The sequence below is a fragment of the Parasteatoda tepidariorum genome, chromosome 3, assembly GCF_982258835.1.
Source record: "Parasteatoda tepidariorum strain Cologne lab strain chromosome 3, Ptep-v5.0, whole genome shotgun sequence".
Classification (NCBI taxonomy): Eukaryota; Metazoa; Arthropoda; class Arachnida; order Araneae; family Theridiidae; genus Parasteatoda; species Parasteatoda tepidariorum.
In genome coordinates, this window is record NC_141757.1 from 71,964,033 (window position 1) to 71,984,492 (window position 20,460).

The 20,460-nt window shown below is 27.7% G+C and overlaps 1 protein-coding gene across 5 annotated transcripts; it reads left to right on the forward strand.

Annotated features, from left to right (window-relative positions):
• The first annotated feature begins 12 nt into the window (after nt 1–12).
• On the forward strand, nt 13–15,793 carry Brms1 (breast cancer metastasis-suppressor 1-like protein). Of its 5 annotated transcripts, none has more exons than XM_016073461.5 (11): nt 13–262; nt 3,380–3,526; nt 4,624–4,714; nt 5,575–5,702; nt 6,307–6,386; nt 8,096–8,192; nt 9,702–9,797; nt 10,908–10,972; nt 11,053–11,083; nt 12,451–12,577; nt 13,990–15,793. In XM_016073461.5, the coding sequence occupies exons 2-11, from the start codon at nt 3,394–3,396 to the stop codon at nt 14,111–14,113; spliced, it is 972 nt and encodes a 323-aa protein (XP_015928947.1). In that variant the 5' UTR covers nt 13–262; nt 3,380–3,393; the 3' UTR covers nt 14,114–15,793. The 5 variants fall into 5 exon arrangements, with proteins under 5 accessions (XP_015928947.1, XP_015928955.1, XP_015928964.1 ...); XM_016073469.5 differs by having other exon boundaries at nt 27–321; XM_016073478.5 differs by having other exon boundaries at nt 28–262; nt 9,705–9,797.
• Nucleotides 15,794–20,460: the final 4,667 nt, after the last annotated feature.

A 20,460-nucleotide genomic window follows, 5' to 3' on the forward strand; every position in this document is an offset into this window, starting at 1 on the left:
TTTTTTTTTTTTGTAATGGCAACTTCTGATGTCCTTTTTCTAACGGAAAATGCGGACAAGGGACAACTCTTCTTTTGTTTGTTTATCATTTTAGTGTTGATTAAAGTGTATTCATAAATGACAATAATTAAACTACGATTAATGAATGGGATCTGATATATGACCAATTAATTTCTGTTATTTTGTTCCATAATTTAGTTATATCGTATGTTTCAATAAAAAGCAATGCCTGACTTATAAATATAAGCTGTGATTATATCTGGTATACATCTTTTCAGTAATTACTGAAAAATTGACACTTATTAATGCAGTGAAACCTGTGTAAGTTGACCACTTGTGGTGCATTGCTAAAGTGGTCAACTTATAGAGAGAAACGAGTCATTTTTTCCCTTAATTTATGTTGTTCTTATAAATTTATTTCCATTGTACCACACCTATAAAAATAGTATAAACAAATGTAACTACTTCTTTAACATGACATTAAGATATTATTTAAAAAATACTTCAAGTGAAGATTTCCGTATAATCCGCAAAAATAATCCCCAAATCTTGTGGCATATGTTTTTAGGAAAAAAATTTGCTTGTTTAAAATCCATTTAGTGATTGTAGTTGGCATGATAAATCGAGAAGCAGAAACCTCCCCTACCTCAATGTATGTGTTTTTAGAAATGAGCTTTATTATCAGAATTAATTAAAAGAATTTCCATAATTTTATCGAACTAAGAAAATATATTTGTATCATGATCTGCCGAACCAATTAGAAATGCTTAGGTGCTAAATAGATTTTAAGCTTCAAAATTTAAAAAAAAAAGCATGTAGACGTAGCAAAGGTGTCTTCTGTTGCCAAGATTTAGTGATTATTCTGCAGCAGATACGAAAATCTTCCCTAAACTAATTAGCTTATAAATCTTATTTTGTTAGTAAGGCAAGCAAGATGTTTATTATTAATAATTTCATAAACTTTCAGTGCACAAGTACAATTACAAAACATAAATAAAATTTCTTTCATTTTAATATTTTGTCACACAAACATATTTGTTATAAAAATAATTCCTTATTTTTATTTGAGGCTGTTGCTTTGAATTTACATCAGCATAATATTTTATAATACAAACATATATATCCGTCAAATTTTGGACACAGTCTAAACCTTCTAAAAAATTTTAAGTAGTTATCTCAATGTTAGCAGTGATGGCTTCTTCTCTGTCTTGTTCATTATCTTATGTTTCTTAAGTTTGTTTTTATCGATTAAGAGTTCAACTAGTTTTCTTTTTCATGACTCATTTCAGATAAAAATTTATCACACTCTGTCTCCAAGAATATCTTTAATTAAATGTCACTATTCATTCAAGGAAACAGATCATGGAATATTTCAATGAATTCATTTATTAAAATGCTAATTGCTATTGGAAGAAATGCTTTTGGATTGTCACCTGTTTTAAATGAGTTGTTCAAACAGCTATATTAAAAAAACATAAGAATGAGATGAATAGATTTATTTAAAGAGTAAATATTTCATTTCTAGTTTGTCCTGGAGGGCAAACTTGAAGTGGAATTCAAAATGGCATAGAAACTATAGTTAAACAAACTATTTTTCCCTAGTCAGCATAGGAAAATTTTCTAGTTGTGTTTTGTAACAACACTCGGCAAATTTTACTTATTTCACTGGTTAATACTCACAATGATCATGTTATAAAGGTTTCGCTGCTTAAATGGAATAAATTCTATTTTTGATAATTGAGGGCAACTTGAAAGGCTTCAGATTTCTTTTGAAAGGGTTTCACTATTTACCCTTTAGTCAACACAGTGCACTACCCTTAAAATGTTTTTATTCATATCACTATTGTTTCTTTAGCAATTTTATATCTTTGTGGGATTTTTCAAACAGATATTTTTAATACAATGTTACTATGCTGGAACTGTGAATTAGAGTATTGTAATTTAGGCATGCTCATGTATATAGGTATATATATAGTTCATGTCTAGTCTAGTGTCTTTTTAGTTTCCCAACGCCTTGCCCTATTTAAGGTATAAGAATACAAAAGTCTTCATACACTTTAAACTAAGTATTTTACATAATGTGTTTACTCTGTTTTTGATTCAAATTATTGTCCAGAGAGCATACATTACAACATCTTTTCCTATTACAATGATAAGGTATAAGCTGAGACATCTTTTGCACTCAATTTGTTGCAACAACATAAATCATTTACATTTTTAATGATCAAGTTTAGCTGTTTTACACAATGATAAAATTTATACTAAAACGTAAAGTAATCCCGAGAAATCCAAGCAAGGATAAAAATTCAAAATGGTTCACATGTTTTGAATACCTAAAACCAGACTATTAGTGGGTAAAAATGTAAATTTTGAATTCTACTCTTGCAAGAAATGTTATTAAGCAAAATTTTAAAATTGTTTACAATTGGAAATTAAATGTATCTAGAATGTTATACAAACTCATATTTATTTACAAGCCAAGAAACATTTTACTGTGTTTTATTAATTTTTTTCTTCCGAGATAAGTTTTTTTTTGTAAAGAAACTTTTGAACTCACTATTACAAGTTACACAGAATTCAATTCTGTACCAAGCCATAATTGGAAACTACAGTAGAGAACCGATTATCCGGAACTGTCGGGACCATCGCGATTCCGGATAACAGATTTCTCCGATTTTCTGAATCGCTACAAAATACCGTTTTTTTTAATGTTTATAAAATTAAACTAAAAAATTATTTTGAAATAGTTTTAGAAATAATAAAAAATTATAAATAATAATACACTTAAGTTTAAATAAGGAAAGAAATTATGAAATAAAAATTATATGCAGGCTTATATATGTTATTAATGTTATTATTAACATTAATAACATATATAAGCTATTTGTGCTTACGTGAGATTCATCTACAAACGGCTTTTGATCCGTCCTCTAAATCAGTTCTTTCGTCAACTCGAAACACAGTACGCTGTAAATAACAAAATGGGCTCAAAATCTTGCAGGGAAAAAAAAATTTTTTTTAATGGAAGAAAATTAATTTCCGGTTCCGAATTTCATTCCGGTTTTCTGATTTCCGGATAAGAGGATCTGCACTGTACTAATTAACACACTTAATTGAAAATTATGTGTGTATTAAATGTGTTAAATGATAATAAAAATGTTCATTACTATTAAATAAATGGAGTTCCTATTATTTTTTAATTATGTCTGTGAACATTCAATTAAAAAAGACATTTATGAACTATCATTCATTATGCTTTAATATAAATTAAACCTGTTTCATTTCCAAGAAAAATCTGCAAATAACTTTTTTCCACTTTTAGAATACTGTAAGAGTTTTATTTAAAAACTTGAATTTTATTTAAAAAATTATTTTTTAGAATTTTCATTAAAAATGCCTGGTGTAAAAAGTATGAATGATAGTGATGGGGAGGAACTTGACCAAGAAACTGCTGAAAGTGATAAATCTAGCAATGATGACACAGATTCAACTTCTGGCTCTGATTCTGATGATGATGACAGTTCAGGTAAAATAATTTAGATTTTTTTTTTAAACTTCTACATACAGTGGAGCATGAGTTTTTTTAAAAATTAATTAAAGGTTGAATACTGTGTTCATGAATGCTATTAAAAAATTATCGCATTCGAATTTTTGAACTCTTATTTTTTTCTTTTTTATCTCCGTTTATTTTTATAATGCTCAAGAAACATTAGTTTCTCTTCTTTTTATTTTTTCTCTTCATAACTTATTACTTAATCTTTAGCACCATAAAAATATTTTATATTTTTTACTATACATAATTCTTTCCTTTATTACATAATAATTTTCTTCTTATTCTTTAAATATTACAAATTAAAAAAAAAAGAAAAAATTTATTTTTATTATTTTTAACCATTTAAAATATAAATATTTTACTTGTAGGTTTCTCACATTTTGGGCTTTGGCTTAAATGTTTGCAAATCAATATTTTTTTAAACTGTCATCTTTAATAAAATAGATGTATTTCCATTTTTAACTTATAAAAAGTTTTTCTTAACTTGTAAAACACATCTTATTTGTTAATTCAAACTTTCACATTTTTACTACCACATTTAAAGGAAAAAATGTACAAACAAAATCTAAAATAGACATAATTTTTCATGAAATTCTAAACTTTTTAGTAAAATGTATTATCTACAATAGTAAAACTCGGGAGCTTACTTTTTTGTTTTGAAAGTATTTTCAAAAAATTTGTAAATAATTGAGTACATTTGCAAAGAGTACAAGAGAAAAATTAATATCTGTTTCATGGGTATTTTTGAAATTAAATTTCGAAAACAAACGAACTCTACTTAAAACTTTGAAACTTGCTAAAAGAAAAATTTCAGCCAAATATTCAATAGTTTCCATTTTGAAAAAAGAAAGAAAAAAAAACATGGCAAATTTTTAAAATTAGGTGAAATTTCACACTAAAAAACATTGTTGGTGTTTTTTCTTTTTTAAGCTGTATGTTTCTATTTGTTAAACTTTTTCTCAGTTTAATTTAAAATTAAACTCATATGTTCAATGCTTTATTAATTTTGTTATATATTTCTTTTTGCTGCAATTGATTTACATTTTCTGACATTAATCTTTACATTTTAGAAATGGATGAAGATGTTTGCATCCGTAGGCGGAGTGACTGTTTGTCTCAAATGGCTGAGTTGGAAAAACAATTTATACTTATGAAAGAGCAGTATGTTTCATTTTTATTCATGTTTAAGCCTTTATATGACAGTTAATAAGAATATGCAAAAATATTAATTAAACACATCAAAATTCTTTACAGCAAATAAGTTTTTTTTTCTATTTATTTTTATTTTTCAACTGTATACTTATTAATTTAATGCATGTCCCATAATTTCATAATATTTCTATTGTGATTAAACGTGTTGTAATTAAAAAAATATATAGTTAGTAATATGCATGGTTCACTTTTTATTGAAAAAAATATTTCAAAACATGTTTGAAACATGTAACATGTTTGTTTAAAATTATTAGTAATAAAAAGTTGCGTCATGATCTATATTAATTCAGTTAATAAAAAGTCAGTCAACCACTTAGTATTTTTTTGTATGTTTTGTACAAAATAAATTTTTGTCTTTTTTGCACAGATATTATTTATTTATAAAAGTTGTAATGAGTAATACATAAGTGTTGTTTGCGGGAATGTTTGACTAAATTAATTATGCTCATTAAATTTATTTTTCAGAATTATAATATCTGGTTATGAGTTACAAAAGCGTGTTTAATAAAATTTTCTGTAATTCACGTTAATACTTATATGAAAAGGGTACTTTTCAGAAGAAAAATTTTAAATTTTCTTTTTTATTATGATTCATAGTTTTGTTACTAAAAACATTGTCTGGTTGTAGATAATCAATTAAAAAGTATTGATGGCTGTTTATAAATATTCTTTTTTTTAAAAAAGTTATAGTTTGTATTTTTACTGTATTTTTTAGGGGTTTTTTTTCTTTCAGTGCTTAGCATTTATTTGTTTTGTTTTCTTTTTGCAATATGTATAACATAAATGGCTAATCCTTTATTAAATTTTAGATTGTATGAGGAAAGGAGCTCTCAAATTGGATTAAGATTAGAGGAAGTAAAAGCTGGTATAGCTTTAGAATATACTCAACCACTGGAAGAGCTTCATCAAAATTTGGAAACTCGGTTAGAAGTTGCTGGTAATTACAACATTATATTGACGATGAATTTAATAACATTTAACAATAGTTAATAAATCTATTATGTTTATAAAAATGTCTTAGATTATGAATTTTCATTGTGTATTATTTCATTTAATGTAGCATTATGTGAATAAGCATATTGTTAAACGTAAAAGCCCAATTTGTGAAACTAAATTATATATAGTATTTTATTCTTAATTTCTTTAAGATTTATTTATCATATTGATCCTGAAGTAATGTTAATCATAAATCAATTTTTGATGCTTACATTTTCACTTTGCAGTAAATATTTATATATTTGTTCATAACTTGTATTTGAAATGTTGTATTTAAAAAAAAATATTGTATGAGAGAAAATTTGATGGAGCCTCAACCTTTCGAATCTGTGCATACCATGTGAGAATACATGGTTATGAATCTGTGTATACTATGTAAGAAAGTAAAAATTCTTACCTAAGTGTGAATATTTTTACGGAAACTGTTTCGTTTCTGTGTTTTTTAAATATTCATATTTATACTGCAAAATTGTTGTAAAATGATTTCTTCGTACATGGTTGTGTTAGCCTTGCGAATGTTAAACTATTGGTTTATTTCTTTATAGATATATTAAAGGACTTAAGAAAGGTTAATGTTAAACATATAGTCGATGCTGAATATCAGGCCTCTAAACAAAATTTAGAAGTAAGTTTTTATAGCTATGCTTTGAATATGTGAGTATGTTTGTATTGGAAAAAAGTAAAAAGAAAGGCACAAAATGACCTGCATATAACACTATGTATTGTTCAATTCCCATTAGAAAATACATGTCCTTTAGCAGTTTTTTTTTGGCTTAGAGATGTCAGGCTGCCATGTCTTTGACTAAAAATACTGTTCATTCTTTTAGTTCATCCGTGCTGTCGATTTATATATATGTATAATGCTTTTTTGGTTTATATTTGTCTTACATTTATTTTATTTATCTTTGTAATCACATGAGCTTCTGATTGAACCATGCATTATAGGATAATATAAAACAGCTCAAGTTTCTTTTTGAAAGCAAAGAATAGATAAGTTTTCTATCACATAGCCAGTAGAGTATGGACCGAATCACTGCTACTTTCAAGTTATAAACATTCGTTCAACTATAAATATTGGCTTTTTGGGCAATCCAGCTCATTGTTTCCAAATAACACTATAATTCTTTTATTTGGTTATAATTCCTTTTTAATGTTAGAAATAATTCTGTATTAAAAAGCACGCAGCTATGATTTGTTTTTCATCTGCACCTATTTTTTACGAACTTTTTCTCACCAACATCAGCGATAACTGCCAATGTAGGGTTTGTTTTCTACCTGTCCACACAGATAGGTGTGATGTAATGATGGAAAAGTGTGAGGAGCAAGGTTTTGCTTTAGTACTTTCAAGCTATCAGATAGTACTTATCCGTTGTCTTTGTTCAAAATGTGTAATTTTGAGTTTAAAAAAATAGTAATCTTTAAATACAAAATGATTTTATTGATATAATATTCTTTCTTATAGTCAATATTTAATTAAGGCTGAAAATCAAGCTTTTTAAAAAATCAAGATGTAAAAGGGTAAAAGCTGGTTAGAAAATCATTTCTTCCTTCCCTTTTAGCCTTTATAGGGAAGAGTTAAATATTTCTGATTACTAAGATTTTTTTTAACAGTTATATAACACACACATATATAGGACTGTTTATTGCTTAATAAAAATTAAATAGTGTTGAATAGTTTATTATTAAGAATATTAAAACATTATTTTACCCTCAGCAGAAGATGCTCATTAACTATTTTGCTATTATAGTGGTGCATCCTATCTTTTTTATTTTAAGCATGTAAAAAATAAATTATTTTCTTATTTATCATTAAAATATAATTATTTTAAAGACTCTATATAATAAAACATGTTATTTTCTCCTTTTTAGTGTGGTCCCTTTTAGTTACTTATGTTAGAAAGTGGTCAAAATTTTGATTGGTATTAAAATAGCGAAAAAATTATAATTATCCTATTTATCATCAATCACAGAGCTCCAGTTGAAACATTAGTGCTGTTGCTAAACAGAGCAGAAAGTGGTTGTAATTTCAATTGATGATAAATACTATTCAGTGATAGAAAAACAATAAAAAATTATTTTTAACGATTGAAATTTTAATTATTATCTGTTGCTAAGCTTCAGCTTAGTTTTAAATGCTCTTGACTAATCAGACAATTGACCAAAATTTAAATTAATAATAAATTATTTTTAGTATTTAATTCTGCCCATAACAGTGAGGAAATTATTGAAACTTTTATTAATGTATTACAAGTGAGCTTAAATGTATTTTATGATTCATTTTTTTTTATGTGTGCATTTATTTTTATTATAATATTTTTACAATTTTCCTATCAGAGTGAAAAAGCTTTAATGTGGGATAGTATAAGTAGTGATCTGGAAGAAAAAATTAGAAGATTGGAGGAAGATAGAAATAGTGTTGACATTACCTCAGGTAATTTAATAACAAAAAGTAATTTTTTTTACCTTTTTGGGAATTGAATAATATTTGTTTTTATAAAATATCTACCGAATCTTCAGCACAAAAAAGGTAAATAAATAAATAATTAAGTAGGAAGACATAAGTAAATTTGTAAAAATACTGAAGACATCTTTAAAATATTGTATGAGGCATATTTTCCTAGTATTTCTTCAGCTATGTTTACTTCTTTGAAGCTAATATTTTTCAATGTGTGCGTGCAGTAATGATGATTCTATGTAAAATGCAAAATAAGTAAGGTTTCTTTTGAGATAGTTTAACAAAAGTGAAACAAACAAAAATTTGACCAAATCTAAAAGTTGAATATATATATATATATATATATATTTCTTTAAACTAGCACAATTTGAAAAAAGTTTTTTCTTTGTAAATTTTGTCAAAGAGAGTATTAGGAAACATAATTTTTTAAAGAAGTTCCTGCAATCATTCTGGTAGCAACAACATCATTAATTAGTGAGTGTTTATGCTTGTCTTACTGCAAGCTGGGTAAATCTACTTGAAAAATAGATCGTGTATTGAAAGATATTGTATATTTCTGTCTTGCTACTAATATAACTTACGTATTTCATATCCTTTTGATGTCATGTAACTCATAAATTTTCTAATCCGGTATAAATAGACTCATTAACTCTTTCGTTTCAGAAAAACACCTCTAGCAGAAATCGTTATTCTTTAAATATATCCCACCTGTATAAGAAAATTTATAGGAAATTAATATTTTTAATAAGTGTTAGGTGCAAGTTTACTTTGATGAATGACATTTTTTTTTAAGAAATATCTATGGAGTTTTTTTTTTCTCCCTCTAAATATTTAAATCACTTAACTTTCACTTTATTGGTAGTTGTTATGATATTTTGATAAATAGCCAAATAGGAGATTTCTTAACATGATTAGTGGCAGTTTTTTTACTCATCCTTTATTGAAATTTTGAATTATTAGGTCATGGTAATTTCTAGTCACGATCTTTTTAATAAATATAATAATAATAAAGCATTCGTGGTTGGTAAAAAGGAAAAGAAATAATTCTGTACTATTTAGACTCAGAAATGAAATCACCAATATTTTCAAAAGAGTCTCCCGGAAGTATATCGAAAATGCTTTCATAAGTAAAAATAATTCAATTCAACAATATCTTCGCTATCAATGTTTTTTCATATTTCACAAACTTCAAAACTTAAGAACTAATTCTCCTTAGTAATCTTCCTCCATGATTTCCTAGTGCAAGAATTATAACCCCATTGTGATGAATTGCAAAAATGTGATTTTATAAAATGTTTTCTATTTTTTTTTTTCATATGTTCTATTATTTTGTTGCAAGAAACAACAAATTATAAGCAACTATTTATAAAAGTAATTTGTGCTTAAATTGTGGCCATCAAATCATATTATTTTTAAAAGGTGGACTATGTAAGTGCTATATTTGTTTTAAATTTTACATTTGTTTCATATTAAACTTTGTTTCAGAAGTTTGGATAGAGCAAACAATCTATAAAAAGGGCAAAAGAAAAAGTGAATCACATAGTTCTGCTGGAAAAAGAAAAAAGCCAGTCACTGTTACAGATATCCTTTTTATCATTCACTTATTTAATGTTACTTTCAAAATGAATAATGTGTGATTTACAGTTTAGGCTTTTAACAGAACTATAAATGTTATATAGGATCACGAGAGACTTCTATCAGAGAACTGTCAAAATTAGATTGCCAAGACAATTTACTCTTAGATATTTGCTTCATTACCTCAATTCGTAGTTAAAGTCATTCATTTCTTAGACACTTTTTAAAGTTTATTACATTTGCCAGTTTATTATTCCCAGCATGTCGTTTTTCTCGTTAAATTTCACTCCAATAATACATGAGGAATTATGGTCAATTAATGTCACTTCTCATTTGTATTTTACTCTTTTGCCACCTGCTGTAAATCAAACTTGATCAACTTTACTTTTACGACTTTAATCTTAAGAAAATGTAAAACTTTTTCTGTAAGGAGGCTTTTTATTAGTCTTTTATGAAAGGTTGTGTCTATTCTTCTTGCCATTAAATTCATAAAGTAAATAATTAGTGCTTTTAAAAATTTGTTCTAGGTGTTAGTCTTTGTACTTTAAGTTTTTTTTTACTGTTCTTATGTATCTTCTGATACCTGCTTAAATCTTTTAACGTTTAATCCTAAAATAAGTGTTCTGATTAAATCATAAATACCTTCCATCTCAACCAATAATTTTATTTCTGTTATTCAATGTAGGAAAAATTGTTTGGGGGACAAGTTATTATATGAATTTTCTCTTAAAACAAGTAATGCCTAAATATAATAGAACTCTGCAACTTTTCTGATTCCTTCTATTACAGTTATTTTTACTGATCCTCACTTGTTTAAATATTGTAACGATAATTGTTACTATAGAGATTGAATTATTAGAGAAAACTAGCTGAGGCAGCTTTGGTTGAGAAACAAATGCAGTGCTTTAGAAAAAGAAAATATATTATATTCTATTTCATGTATAGAAAAAAATCTATATTAAAAACTTTAAGTCACTTAAACTCATTTATTTGTCATTTATTTTTCACTAATTCTTTAAAATTTATAATTATCTTATCAAGAATTTCTTATTCATGTAGTGTAAGCTTTTGTATCTTATATGTAAAAATTTCTATTTTTTCCTTAATAAATACTACGTCCATACATTATATATATGTTACAAGAAAATGAAATTCTTGAAGATTGGACTACTATTAGAAAAGTAAATATTGCCCTACATCATTCCCTATTTCATGACTTAATTATACGTATCTAGATCTCATTTTCTTTTATATTTTATAGGCTTTAAAAGCTTCAAAGCAAGGTAGCGATTGTAAGTTGATTTTTGGACAATTTATTATTTTCCCTAATTTAATTATTTGTAATTTGTAGTTATTTTTACAATGTTTGTATTGATTTCCCCCTTAGCATATTTTTCTCTAAATCAGCCTACAGCCTTTTCACTTTAATGCACTGTAAAAGAAAATTATAATGCAAGTCACAGATTTGTTCAGGCTACTAATATTAAAAATGATTTTATTATCTTCTGCATGTCTTATTTCTGTTGTTTTGCATGTCACATATTGTAATTTAAATAATTCCTTCTTATTAAGGGACAATTTTGATATCCTCATTATCTGCTCTATAAGTTTACATGTCAGAATTTCTAAAAGTGCATATTTATATTATACATAAATACAGCTTAATAACTTATTTTCTTATGATTGTTAAATAATAAAAACCTTATGTATAATATGTTAATGATATATAAAGTGATAAGTAAGAACCCTAAATGAATATGCTTTCACTAATTTTCAGAATTTGATTGATAAAGCCTAATTTTATTAGATAAGCTTAATTTTAATGAAAACGCAGTATTTATGTATGCATAAACATTTGAAAACAAACTTCTCTGCCTTGTTTAACAACAGTTAAAAAAGTTTTGTTATAATTTGTAATGCTTAATCATTAGTGAAGTCATTATTTTGTGTTTGCATCTAAATTTGGATAAATTAAGTTAACAAGTAAGTATGAATAAAGTTATAAATAAGGATAAAAATAATATCTATTTTATCAAATAGATCAGTTTTTTTCAGATGTATAAAATATATTTTAAAATTGAGAAATCAAGGAGTACTTTCTTAACAGTTAAAAGTAGAGTGGACATAGATTACACATAAATAAGTTATTTATTATTATTTAAGAGTTATACATAGAGAATAACATTTAAAAATTTAAAAAAAAAAAAAAAAACATTTAGTATCTTGAGCAAATGTAATTTCCCTATTTTGCTTTGTTCTGAAAATAACATTGGTTTAGGGGTCTTCATAATATCTTAGAATTTTTGTTCAAGTAATTCTGGAATAGGTTAAAGGAATTAATTAGTTTCTAATGCTTAAAAAGTTAGATTTCAGAACGCTTCATCTTCTCATTTTGTGGCATAGCGGAGTTAATTATTAATTGAGCTGAAAACGAAAATGTAAATTTTCGCCTTTGTTTCAAATGTAAAAAAAATACCATTTTTGCGGGCATTTTTTCTGCCAAATTTACTTTCATTATAAAATTTATAAATCTAATAAATGTATGCAAATCTATTCTATGTATAAAAGTCAATTTATATGAAATATTTCTCACAAAATGTTTATCTATTGCTTTTATGTGAAGAAACTTTTATATTAATACCAAATATGCTATCTATAGATGAATTCAATGCTCCTGAGCAACGGGTTAATGCTCGTTTTGCGGATGGAAAATTGCTTTTCAAAGGAGATAGTTTTAGAAAAGGAGAAAGTGTTTACATAGATGACAAGATCGAAAATCCATGGCTGTAAGATATGTTTATTTTTTTACACATTAATTTATCTACATTTTACGCATTAATTTTATTTTTATTATCTTCTTATTTCTTTAAAATAAATTTCTCCTTTGTTTGCAATATCCCATTTTGTTCATTATTAACCTTTTCAAGTTAATTATGAACATTCTTTTTTTAAGTCTTTTTTTTTCTTCAAATCTGAGTTATTATGCAATTGTTACATAGAGTGGGGAAAAATTGTATGTATCCATGCATAATTATTCATTTATGTTAAAGGTTATTAATTAACTGTACTCATAACTATCTTCAGTAGCATAAGTAGATTATCTAACTGCTGACTCGCAGTTTAAATCATTTATAGAACAAAATTTGCTGCGTTTAACTGTAACTATGATGAAGAAAGTTACTAGTTAAGTAAATTTTTTTAATGTTTTATGAAATTCTCTAAGACAATTTATTGTTTTCTTGTTTCTACTTTATAAGTTTCTATCTAAAAATTGTATATTTTTTGCATCTAAAATGATTTCTGAACAATTTATTTTAAGTTTTAAAAGGAAATGTTTTACAACTATTTTTAAATCGATAAGAATAATTTGTCAGTATAAAGATAGTTAGTTATTAGAAACGTAGTTGTAAGGTTAATTCTAAAATTATAAAACTTTAAATTAATGTCTTAAAAATATCATTTAAAAATTGAGTGACCATATAACCTGCGTTCTAACCGGTAGGTAGATCACGGTACTGAGAAGGATAGACATGTTTTTTAACACCCAATTTTTTTTTCCAAACTGTTACTGAGCAACTATCGGGGTGTAAATTGAGTTGGGAGAGCAACATTGTCCAGATACATCTCAGTGTTCATGTTTCCAAGCACAGGAACAAAAGAACTCAGGCCAAACTATGAGAAACACACCAACATTATGCCCGTGGCCTTTTCTTGGTGCTACTATTGATACACTAGGCTTGATAGTGCATGTTTGGGAAAAGCTGAATAAGAGTATGATGAATGCTCATTATAAATAATAAATATTATTCATAGCTTGCAACTACAATCCAGCCCATTTTAATTTTATTGTTTTATCTTCAGTTTTTAACATATAACTTCTAAAAAATTGAAAAACTTTTATCAACTAAAATAAAAAATGATTCTCTCTTGTATCAAATTGTGAATTAACCTGAAACAGATGTTAAATTATTGATAAAAGTTTAACTTTATAATCTATTGAAAATTCTTGAGAAATTAACATTAGTTAGAATTACCCAGTACATGTTTCTATTAAATAGAGTAGACTGTATTATTTTAAAACATATTTCTGAGTTTGTTATTGACCATAATGACAATGTGTAGATAGTGCAAGTTTTATTATTTTCACCATATATATTATAATTAATTTGTTTAATGTGAACAAATTCATTCATTGCAGAGCTCACGTAATATCTGTTAATACTAGTGAAGTTCTTTTGCAAAAGCAAGATGGAAGTTGGACAAGGATAGGGATTAGTGATTTACAGTCTGGTAAATACAATATCCGACATGAAATATCATAAGGAAAATTACTTCTATTGTAATCTGGTTGTAAAAGTTTTTTACCGAGCTGTCTTCCCATGATCTCTTCTAAGTTTCACTGCTGAGATTACTGTATTAGAGTAACTCTCGCTGTCTCATGTGTTCTGTCTCAAAAAATTACTGGATTGAATGATTTGTATCATCAATACTGTTTGTACATAAAAATGTAAAATACATGTATATTGAGCTTTTTTTTTTTTTTTTTTTTGATAATCTTGTGTGAAATGTCAGGTGGTAAAAAGTGAAGCTATGATCAAGCTTTTATTTATATATTTTTATAAAAGGCTCTGTGAACCAAGCTATTGATTTTATTTTAATGAGACTTTTAATCGATTTCATGTGAATTGAATTCATTTAGATTAAAAATGAAGCGAATTTTTTTTTTTGTTTGGTTGTTTTCTTACTATTCTGCATTCAAAAGAATATGTTTTGACATTTGATTCTAAATTTAAACAGAGTATGTCTAAAAAAATATGTACATATTTTTTTTAAATATCGATTGTTTTAAAGAATGTTCTTAAATAAATGTATTAAAATTGTATTTAAATTCTATATGTAATAGTACAAATGACTAAAAATACATTAGTAAAATTCCAAAAAAAAATATCTTACTATTAAATTAAAGTATTAATGACTATCAAAAGTTACTTTCACTTATGATGCAGAATATTCTACTGAATTCTACTCAATATCATCGAAATTAGCATTAAGGAAAGGGTTTTAGTTTCTGGCATATTTGAAATATGAACGACAGTGTAGAAATAAATATTTATAGTCGTTACTACATGCAACGACATGTGTTTTTATTGTTTAGTTATATTGTGGAAATTGTTTGATTTTCCATGAAGAAACTGCTCTATGAAGACAAAAACTTGATTGAAAACTATTTTTATGTCATTAAATTTACTAAGTAAATTGCATCATTATACTCTCAGTATTTTTTGTTCTACTTGGATCTTATTCATTCAACACTGGATTCAGTATTCTGTTCTAATTTCCCTCATTCTTTTCTTTAGAGCATAAAATTTTAAATAAACAATGCTTCACTATTAAATTTGCTATGTAGGGTTATAAACAAGCAAGTAAATTATTTTTCAGTTTTTTTTTATTTATTCTAAATTACAAAGCATTCAGTATTTACTAAAGTTAACACAAAGGTAAAAAACACCTAGCAAAGCCTGCACAGACCCAAGCCCAATTTAGCCCAAAGCCCAATTTAGCCCTCCTTAGAAAACAGTCCATAATAATTCGAATTCTTAAATCACACTTTTAACTTTCTACATAGTTCTGTTTTTTAGTTATCCCTCAACCAGTCTTAATTAAAATTAATAGTTTTTGCCAATTTGTAATAATTTTAGAAGAAATTCGTTAGCTACTTAATCTAACATACTGTATGTGTTGATCATAAACAGATAGTTTGTAAACATTAAACTTGTTATCAGTTTCTAAAATTAAAATATTTGCTACACTCTTAGTATATGTCTCTAAAAAGAATGAATTGATCATCTTGATTCAAAAGGAGAAAATATGTGTTTTTTAATGTACCCCAACTTTACCACATGTGCTCACTTTACCCCTGCTGACCTTACTGTGAAATTCTTGATTTTAATTTCTATTGTTTTATTTTTCATGAAATAATAAAGTTATCATCAAACGAGAAAGATTTATAAAGATGTAATTCTGAAAAGTGGTAAATGTATGTTTTCATCACTATTATTCCACCTCTGTCATTAGGGATTGTATTCCTGGTGTACCCTGGAATTTTGGGTTTTTCGTATCATCCTTTCAAGTCTAAAAACTAGGAGAGGGACATGTTCGCGGACTTCCGCAAATCAAAAACTAATAATCGGACAAAATTTCCACAGTTTGAATTTTAAATTTTCACTTAATTCTACAAATGGGACATTTACATACATGTGAAATCCACCAATTTAATTCTTTTCGTTTGGCAAGCTTTCACCATTTTGAATATCTGTAACTGAACTGGAATCCGCTAATATCTTGATTCATATTCACGTGAGTTTAATATCAAACATCGATAATCGGGTTTATCTGATTTAAAAATGACAGTTTTCGATTTGAATTCACGCATTTTTAAAATACAATATTGCGAGTCATATACGACATAAAATCAAGCATCGATTTTCGTGATTTAAAAGCTACGCGTTGCGATAGGTATACGCACGATTTAAAAATCCAATATCACAATTTGTATTTTCACATTTTTAAAATCCAATATTGCGGTTCTTATTCACACGATTTTAAAATCCATTGTTACAGTTCTAGTAAGAACTAAATTTTCTCTTAAATTAGGTACTATAAAAATGTGATATTCTGTTTTGGTAGGTAATTTAGTTAAAAATCTTAGCTCAAAAAATTATGTCAAGCATGTAACATGTATGGTTTATTCCAAAAAAGTATTAGTGAGATCAAGGCAATATCTCTCAAGCTAATAGCCTAATTTATTTAAATTTCTATTGCATATTTTCTTATGCATGCTTCGAAAAATTAACTTTTTTTTTTATTTATTAAAAGAAAGCTGAGAAGAAGTACGATGTTTGTGCTTATTTCGAAAGCATAGAATTTGTTATAGTGTTTTATTATGCACAAAATGTTGTTTCGTAATATTGTTATCAATTTAAGAAAAGAAAATATTAATCTTCTTTATATTTTCACATTGATAATATAAAAAATGCTATGCATGCAGAATTTAGAAAATATAATGGATATCTCAAGAAAGTGGTAGGAGCTGTCATAATTTGATTGTTCAGTAAAATGTTTAAAAATAAATGAAGTTAGCAGATTCAAATTCCCAGGAAACAATCGAATTCCAAAAATTTCATTTTGAAAAGAAAATAAAGCTAAATCAATTGAGAAGTTGCAACAATGTTAGGAACATCTTTTGTTTTGTGAATTTTCTCCACAAAAAATAAATTAAAATTTTAGGATTTAAGACATTTATTCAAACATAACAATTAACTATAAGTTTTTATGATTAAAAAGGTGAAAAAAAAAACTATTTTTGGAAACGCATTGAGTTTCACTATTTTGCACCTCAAAGCGTAAATCTAATCAAAATTTAATACTTCTCTGCAAATCAATTTTTAATGACTGAAATTTCAGATATAAAATTATGCAACTATGCATCACTATTTTAATTAAATGCATTCTTATTTTATTAGCATTACAAATATGTGAAACAACTATTGAACTATGATATTCTATTCGATTTAAAAAGCGAAATAGAAATATTTTGGTTCGCATCCAAATTTCAAGGTATAAAAAAAACTATTACCGCAGTATATAGTATGGGAATTCCCCCCCCCCCCTGAAAATATAACTTCGCCGTTCTATGGAGCTAGCGCCAGTCTCGTGAAAAAACAATCGATAAAACAATGTCGTATCAAAAAACCTGTAATTGGTAAACCGTTTGCCACAGCTCTGGAATGTGCTACGAACCTCGAATTTGTGTAGCAACAGTATTGTGCAAACTAATCTTCAAAAGTAAAAGAAAAAATTGTGTACCATTTAACAATCTGCGAGCACGTACTACGTGCATCTTGCCTGGGTCGATTCGGTAATGTAATAAATGTCCCATTTGCAATATCGATATTTGCCCAGCTGATTTTAACGACTTAGGTACGCATCCAAAAACTACTTGCATAAATACGCAAACTGAAAAAGATTTTTTTAAAAACGTTGGAGAACAAAATTTCTACATTTTGAATCATTGATCAAAGAGGGCGATGTTCATCATAATTCAGAAAGATGGGAGAATGGTATCATTATAGAATAGTATTTTCTCTCGTTCCGAAAGAAATTATAATACATTTATAAAATCGCTATGCATATCTTTTTACATATATCAAAATAAATTACGGGACACCACAATAGTGACATATCACAAGTATATAATGGAACCCAGATGATGCAATCAAATAAAATTCTAAACAGTGATTTGGAAGAGAGGTCATTGAACCCAGATTATGCAATCAATAAAAATCTAAACAGTGATTTGGAAACGAGAACATTGGACTCGGATGGTGCAGCCAATAAAAATTCTGACCAGCGATTTGGAAACGAGGTCATTAAACCCAGATGAGGCAATCGATAAGAGACGCTTTTTCGGAACAGATGGACTTTTTTTCATAAAGGTTTCTACTTGGTCATTATACCATAGAAGTATAACGAAAATAAGTCTTTTCGGGGCTATCTTCTTCGATGGCACTACAGCCCTGTGTGGGTTCTTTTCCTTAAGTCTTTTCTAGGCATCTCTTCATTTTGTGCTCCAATTTTCTGTTTTCAAAATATCTAGTCTTTTTCAAGATACCATCTTAGACGAGGTCTAAAGTGAAGCGCGTCATTTCGTTTTTGTTAGCAACATACGAATACATCTTTCGGTGATATTAGAATTTTAATTCTAAAGGTCTTATACTTTTTCCTAGTAAGTGTTAGATTCTCTTGATAATATTGTTTATTAAAAAGATAACGGAAATGTGCTACTTGAATATCAAAGAGAGCTTGATCGCACTATTGGCGATCGAAAAAGGCTACAGGTGGCGTAGAGCGGAACTCTCTACCTATGTGTGGAGAGTCATTGAAGAAGGAAGTACGTTAGTTAATGCCTTGATTTTTAATAGATTAAAATCTTTTAAGTTAGGAAACTATATAGAACTGAAAACTATATTAAACATAATTCTAAACGAAAGCATCATGGAAATTTTAAAAAATATTTATAACAATTAAATACGAAAAATATTAAGAAAAGGAAAAATATCGTAGTACATTCCAATACAACTGAAACGCGGACCAAATTTTGATGCATCCGATCCGATACAGAAAGGTTTATTCATATGTTGTTTACAAAAAAAATAAATTATAAGCTTCACTTCAAACCTCGTCTTAGATGGTGTCTTGAGAAAACCTGAAATTGGAGGACCAAATGTAGAGACGCCCGACAAAGACTTGTAGAGAAGGCTGTTGTGACACTCCAAGAAGAAGATTGCTTCAAAAAAGCATGTGTTATCGAGAAAGAGATTAATTTCTATTGTGTAATGACAAAGTAGAAACGTTTCTGAAAGAAAAAAAAAGCAAATATGTTCTGAAAAAGCATTGCCTATTAATAGCATGATTTGGGCTCAATGACCTCGTTTCTGAATCACTTTTTAGATCTAGGAAGAATCATCTGGGTTCAACTATAAAATTGTGATATGTCTCGATTGAGGTGCCCGTTATTTATTTTGTTATGTGTACAAAAATATACGATTTTATAAATGTATTGTAATTTTTCTCAAAACAAAGTGAGGAAAGACTAATCTATAATGATACTATTCTCCCTTTCTTTATCAAGATGCAATCATCTTCCTCTTCGATCATTGGATCCAAAATTACTGAACTTTGTTCTCCGGATGCACCGTTTTGCAAACGGTTTCTGGATATGTACCCAAGTTGTTAAAATCATATGGACAAATATCGGTACTGCAAATAGGGCTTTTATTACCACCAAATTGGCGCAAGCAAGATGCCTGTAGTACGTACTCGCAAATTGTTAAATGGTACAGAATTTTTTTACCGTTAGAGATTCGTCCGCGCAATACTCTTTGGATAGCCACTCAAATTCGGGGTTTGTACCTCGTTCCTGGTTTTTTGAAGACGTGACATGTTATCGCGGGTGCGTTGCAATATTACAATTAATAAAAAATGCATTTCATCAATATACGTGAAATCGGCATCCACAACTCAACCTGAGAATGCTTTCCTTGAAAAAATTGGGACAGAATAACCACGTTTTTGAGAGGGTCAGAGTGCTCTATTTTTTCGAGTGACTACATGTAGAAAAAAACATTCATTTGGGATAGCCTGACTCGTAGGGTGTTGGTACCCATGACCAAGCAGTCGTGAGTTCGATCCCCCCGCCGAAGACTCTTCGTGTACAGAATGCTGACTGGTGCTCGGTAAATCTGTCGGGGTCGCGAAGTCCTCCAAGTTCCTATAGAAAATCTAAGCCTCTGAGGTTACTGGATCGGGGATTGATCGTGCTCTGGTTCAGGTCAAAATTAGGATGGATGGATGGTGTTTGAATGTGTCCTACCAGTAAAACGGAATGTGACGTCAGTGGTGTGCCGCACTAAAGGCTTGGCTGACTCTCGCCAGGGGCGCCAGCTCTAGTCGGGGCTCAAATATTGCTTGAGCAATGTGGTAAAAATTTTAAATTTGTTGAAAAAAAATCGATGGGGAAGGAATCGAATAATTTTCAATATTTTGCATCCAAACATTTTCCTTGCTTTTGTTTTCATTGTTTACCCTTATTTATCGAGAAATACCCCTT